Here is a 6,852-nt window from a genome sequence, read left to right as displayed (position 1 = left end):
AATATGAATATGAATATGAATATGAATATGAATATGAATATGAATATAAATATGAATATGAATATGAATATGATTATGAATATGAATATGAGTTTGAATGTGAATATGAATACGAATATAAATATGAATATTAAAATAAATATGAATATGAATATGAATATAAGTATGAATACGAATATAAATACAAATATGAATATGAATATTTTGTTTCTCTTTCAAAGATAGACTTACGTTGTTCGTTCAGATGTCAAAAGTTGTTACCGATATCAAAAACTTTGCTCTGTACTTTGGTGTCCGTTACTTTGTAATTTCGTAACTGTTAATTAACCGACTTTAAGTTGAAATCCTTCTTAGCTTTAATCCAGATTTGACTTTCAGACTTTGTTGAGATTTCCCGCCGCTCCTGTAGAGTCACCACCTAATTTCATATTCAATATCGCAAGTTCTGGCATCTTTTGAGCTTTTGTTCTTTGCACTTTCATCTCTTTGTGTCCAATTACCTGACTGTTTTGACGCCAGCAAACGTGACAGCAACGAAAACAAATTTCAAAACACTACGACCCATCACAGCACATCGCTTTCCGCTACGTTTGCGTCACGTACGCATGACAAACGCAACAAATTACGGCTGTGGAAAATGGCAGCTGTTTGTAGAGTGAGGAAAATTTAAAATCCCTCAAAAGAAACTTAATTCAAAATAAAAAATATTTCAAGAATTTCACGGAATTTTACTTGAATTTTTAACATCTCGAGATTTTCAGGTGTGAAGAAGGCAAAAACACAAAACTGCAAGAGCAACGGTGCACAGTTATGTACATATGTATATAAGCGAGCGTGAGTTTATATGTAAGCGCAAAAGCAATCAAAATGTTCTGTGGAAACTTTGCTAGTTCATTTATGTTGAAAGTTTTAACGGTGATAATCATCGCTGTGACCAGCCGTCAGTCGAAAGTGACTAGCAACGGAAGTTAATGTCCATAATGGAAGGTGAAATCGCTAAGAGATTGAGGAGTGAAAAACAAAACGATTTGGTGTTTTCACAAAACAATGCGACACTCGGCTATACAGCAAAGCTAAGCAGTGCTTAAGGGACCTCTTTAAAAATCAAGAAACTTTCAGGTGATTTAAAGTTATGCGCTTTCGCATGAGTGCTTGCGGTTATGAAATTAATGTATTTTAGTAGCAGCATGCAATGGAAGTTCGACTTAGTGGGTTCTATAAAAAAAAAATAAAACCCCTGCGGTTAGCATTTAAAAGGAAAAAATAATATGTATAGAAGTGAAGTATGGACAGTAGTAAAAGTCGTATTCGCAAAATGCAATTTTTTTCGCGGCTTATTAATATCGTATTTAGTTTATAGGTGTTTTCGGATCAACTATTATGCTTTATTTCACTGTGCAACAATAACATAATAGCGTTCTAGTCTAGTCTAGATAGTATTTATTCTTACCAGAAAGTCATAGGTATAAAAAGGGGCTTGATCGGCTTTAAAATCCCTTGTCACTAGATCTGGTGGTAAAATAAGTGATAAATCTTGCCGCTCGTTGAGTGACTAGTGGTGTGAACTAGTCTCGTGGAACTCACTTGAAAAGCAGCTGGAGCTGGTACAATGGGCTGCTTTAATTAAAATTAGTGGGGCACTGCGGACCACCCCCACATTCATACTCTACGTAACGCTGAAGTAGTGCCTGTTTACGTTGCAGGTAAAATTTCCGCAGCCTCAGGAAAACCAATTTACCGACTTAAAGACTGGACACTCTGGAGTTCTAAGAGGTTTCGAATACATCCCTGTTCGCACGAATTACTGCGCCACCGAAATGCCTCCTAGGAGCTTCTTCTCTGCCCACTTTCTCCTCAAGGGAGGATTGGGCTGGGCGGAACTTCTGAAGAGGGCGAGCAGTGAATCTCTTCTCGAATGTGTCGAAACTGGATAGAAGAGTTGGCGAAGAATTCTTCTATCGAAAGCTTTACATCAGTACTAATTCCAGGCTTCGGGACTACAGACCAAATTGTTGCAGCGCGAACAACTATTACACTCAGGAAACCAAGCACTAGGTTTCCTGCCTGATCTCACGAATTACCGCGCCACCGAAATAGCTCCTAGGAGCTTCTTCTCTACCCACTTTCCTTCAAGGGAGGATTGGTCTAGGTGGAAGTTCTGAAGAGGGGGAGCCGAGAACTTACTCACGAATGGGTCGAACCTGGATGACAGGGTTGCCAGAGGGGACTTCTGTCGAGTGCTTTCCATCAGTGGTAAGTTCAAGCTTCCGGACTGCTGCAATGTATTTTAGGCGGAAGTGGCTGCTCTTAAATGGCTGCGGTGGAGGCGCTTCTCAGGATTGCAATGACAGCTAGTCAGTGAGGAGAGCATTAATTCTGACAGCCAAGTTCGTTTGAGGTGCGATCTAATTTGGTTAATGAATGTCTGCTCTATTAGTTGCGTCGGAATGTTCTGTATTAGCCGCATTTGGATTCAAGCGTGAGTAATTCAGCTAGCAAGGTACTGTTGGCATTTATTAGTGAAGCTGATAATATTTTGGGCTGCCAAGATCAAGTCTCAAAAGCTAAGGCTTTGCACTTCAGCCCCAAAAATTCAACGCCACTTTCAATATAACCACGAGCAGACTATCCTTGGTTACACAGTGTTTTTTACATACATGTATTTTTTCTTCTGTTGCTACAAATTAAGATAATTAAATACAAAATGATTATCATGCATATTTGCGTAAATGAACAAATAGGTTAAAGATAAAATGTGTGGGATTGTGGCAAATTAATTACTCAAATTGTGCAAATATTAAATACCTAGTAATAAATATTCATAATTGCAAACAGAAAATTATAACTTTATTCATGGTAAATGATTTAAGGACTGCATTTAATAAAGCGATTGATAATTCTACGATAATAAGCTTTAGTAATTTGGCTAAATGAACAAAAAAAGTAGGTTGTTTTGAAATTTGAATATTTAAAGAAGCTTATTACCTAAAATTTGCAAATATATATATAATAAACCTAAATACGCTAAATTTGTATAAATTTGCATACATTTTTAGTCATTTCAAACTGAACATAATTTTTTGGTTTAAATAATTTTACATAAATTTTTGGTCCTCTAATAGCTGGGCATAAACTTTTGATTATTAAAAAACTGGACATAATTTTATGGCAACATAAAAACTGAACATAAAATTTTGGCCATTTACTCTCTGAAGATAGATTTCTGTGATATAAAAACTGAAAATAAATTTAAAATTTGACATATTTTTTGACATTAGAAAAAAATTTACATACACTTTTGTTCATCTAATAGATGGACATAAACTTTTAGAGAACTAAAAATTGGGCATACATTTTTGTTTACTGAACATAAATTTTGTAATTTTTGGTGATTTAAAAGATGCACATAAAAAAATAAATAAAAACTAGACATACTAGACATGTTTTGCCATTCATTAAATGGACAAAGTTTTCTTAGTTTAAGAACTCAACATAAATTTTTTGGTAATTTGAAAACTGGCCATCATTTCTTGACTAGGTAAAGTTGTGAACAACTCTTGATAATCTTCAAGCCAAATTCCACAAAAGTCGGGAACCCTTACCCACTTTTCCGCAAAGCTGTTCGGCATTAAGTTCCAACGGATGTCTGAAAAAAGGGGAATATTCAGCTCTAAGGTTAAATTTCCCGCAAAATTCATTTACAATAACACCCCGAAATCGTTCTATACATGTATTTACGTTTCAAATTCAAAACATTTCGATTCTAAATGCTACAACTAAAATATATGTATGTATATCATTTCACATGACCTTATTGCAAAATATTAAATCCATTTAAATAATTTCTCCAAAAGTGCTCTCATTTGCCCATAGCCTGGAAAAATGTAAACAAGCTGTATGACCACCTCAGTATCTTGAAATAATTACAAAAAGGGAGTCAGTCGTTTGGGATATATATATATATATTTTTTTTTTAATTCTTATAAAACTCACTTTGGTGAAAGTAGGCATTGAAACTGTCGTAAACTTGTAAGCGCTCAGCACAACTGGTTTGCGACTGCGCATCATAAAGAAAAGTATCATCTTCCGATAAGCCAAGTTGCCTTCATACCAATTGCCATAAAATGCGGCGGCTAGAAGTTGATTGCTCTGAAAAGAAAAAACGAAAGTAATATGTACAATATTTGTCTGCTAGAATTAAAAGTTAAAACAGTGATAGCCCGAACACAATGACAATGACGAGCTACGGACCACAGCTGTCAAATTATTTTTTCACATATTCTTATGTAGATAATTATTTTGGCGACGACTGGGCTACGCGACGACTGTGGTTGTGGCCAGATTAGATCTATTTCTATTTTTCCAGCGACACATAAAGTTCTTCCTCTTCTTTTATGTCAAACTCATACAAATTCGTAAAAGCGTTTAGATAACGAAGATAACATATTGGAAGCTGTGGCCCGTAGCTCGTCGTTTTCAATGTGTTCAGAACATAAGAACCGTTTTCCCAAGTAGGGCTTATAATTTATCTGTCCTTCATAGACATCTTTTATAAATTATCGATAACATAAAGAGGCCGAAGTGGCTCTAATATTTGGAATAAAAACCACAAATCTGTCTTTGCGGTTATAGAAAACAAAATAATCAGTACCTTTGTAATTAATCAATAACTATCAAATGCCGAACGGCTACCTTTTTAATAATAAGTAGTTTTATTATTACAATTGGGTTTCTAGTTTTTTTGAAAATATCTCGTCACTTATTTTTATTTTTTCACTAGTTAAGATTCAAATATTTTCGATAACATTACAACTGCTATTTTCAAATTTCGTTGCTTTTGACAACTAGATGCTTAACATTGCCACAAGAATGCAATAGTCAAAAAAACTGAACTTTAAGTTAAAACAAAAAAAAAATTAAAATTAAAATAGAAATTTTTAAGTTTCCTTTTCACCCACTTTTTGTCCGCCTATGAGAGATGCCCGCTAATGGGCATTCCGTAAAAAATCAAATTCAAATTCAAATTCAAATTCAAATTAAAAAAATTTGAAATGCGGGTTTCTAAATTTAAATAATATTTATTCTTCAATAGTCTGTCTTGTGTACATATACATACGTAAACTAAATTGACCGCTGTGGGTCCTCTTTGGGAGGTTTTTTTTTCATAACTGGACATTTTTGAGTGTCCGCGTCCATTTATCGAAACGCCCGTGTATGCGTGAGCATTTTGTATGGAAAAGAACCAAAAATTGTTCATTCCCAGAATGTGTCCGATTATAGGAGATGGCCGCTTATTAGAGCGTCCGTCTATGAGAGCTTTCACTGTATATGTATATATCGCAATACAGATCGAACAATTTTACGATACATATATCGATATAACCCAAAAATATATCGACGCATTAAAAATCGATAAATCGATATTTTTTTGTAAAAGATATTGAAAAACGCAACACAGTCATAGGAACAGAAGATTGATGAAAGAGTTTACCTTGATAAAAACGGACAAAAATTGTCGAAAAAATATAGTCTTCGAATAACGATATTTTTTATCAATAAAATCCAAATCAAAAAATTTACCTCAACCAAACAAAAATCCTAATAATCGAAAAAATCAGGAACCAAAAATATTCGCTAAATACCAAAATTTTTATTTTTAGATGGTTGCAAAATCGTTACTTTCTGCTTGTTATCTCTTTGATTAAGAATAGTCGCTAAATTCAGATATAAATTTTGCGTTCTTTTGTAATTATTTTCGGGCAAAAATTATCGTTTTCTCTGACCATCATGGCTACAAAATTTAACTATCGACTTAGACATCGATATAGAACAAGTAATTTTTAGCAAAAAAAAACCGACTTAAAAAAAATATATATATATCTATATATTTCATGATCCAATGATCGGATCTAAACCAAATTAGTATGGGACCACCTCTGAGACACTACCTTTCCGTTGCAATCGTTGAAATCGGTTGATGTGGTGCAAAGTTATGCGGTAACATACATACAAAAAAAAAAAAAAAAAATATTCCGACGAACTGATAACCTCCTCCTTTTTTGGAAGTCGGTTAAAAAGTAAACACATACTTATCGAAAAATATCAATAATTGTATCGATTTCAATAAATCTACGGTAAAAAATAAAGAAATCTATATTGGCTTACGATAATTTTCAAGAGAGAAGGAAAACCTTATCGGGAAATATTAATAAGAAAACTAAAATCTTGTGGAAACCCGTCTATAATTTAAACGAAAATTTTCAATAAGTTTGTCGTAAAATATAAAATATCTATGTAATTGATATACGATATTTTTCAAGACAGAACTAAACAGTTATCGCAAAATAACGATAAATATGTCTTGAAACGTAACGTAACATGTAAATATGTATTTCACTTCTATACATATAAAAATAATGATATCGATAAATATGTGTGCAAAACATTAGCAAGGATTGCGATAATTTTATCGGTGATCGTACCTGCACAAAATAAAGGAAAATTTTCCAAAAAAATATTTCAAAATATCGAAAACATATATTGATGTATGTATATAAAATATCGATAAATTAATAAAAAAAAAATCGAAAAATATATCGAAAATGTAAGAGAGCCATGCGAAAAATTTAAATAACACTACATATATTCAAAAAATTTTGTTGAAGGTTTTTCAAAAATATTTCAAAATATCGAAACCATATTTCGATTATAAAAAATATTGATAAACATATCAAAAAAATTTCGAAAAAATTGTCGAAGAAGTAAGAAAGCAGCCATGCATAAAAATTTTGTTTGTGTAATTTCCTTGTTTTGTGGCATATAACTTTACATATTTTTCTTCAAAAATTCTTT

General features: G+C 32.9%; 1 protein-coding gene across 1 annotated transcript in view; it reads right to left on the bottom strand.

Annotated features, from left to right (window-relative positions):
• Positions 1-3,718: 3,718 nt before the first annotated feature.
• Positions 3,719-6,852, bottom strand: part of LOC118755028 (putative odorant receptor 69a) — a 4,808-nt gene continuing 1,674 nt past the window's right edge. Inside the window, exons 4-5 of the mRNA XM_036489884.1 lie at positions 3,994-4,149; positions 3,719-3,913 (exon numbers count right to left, since the gene is read on the bottom strand). Of these exons, the coding sequence (XP_036345777.1) occupies positions 3,860-3,913; positions 3,994-4,149 (210 nt within the window). The 3' untranslated portion in view covers positions 3,719-3,859. The remainder of the gene's footprint in view (positions 3,914-3,993; positions 4,150-6,852) is intronic.

This window comes from Rhagoletis pomonella, unplaced genomic scaffold (genome assembly GCF_013731165.1).
Source record: "Rhagoletis pomonella isolate Grant_MI unplaced genomic scaffold, Rhpom_1.0 Rhpom_scaffold_05150, whole genome shotgun sequence".
In the NCBI taxonomy this organism is placed as follows: domain Eukaryota; kingdom Metazoa; phylum Arthropoda; class Insecta; order Diptera; family Tephritidae; genus Rhagoletis; species Rhagoletis pomonella.
This window is presented reverse-complemented; position numbering and strand designations above follow the sequence as displayed.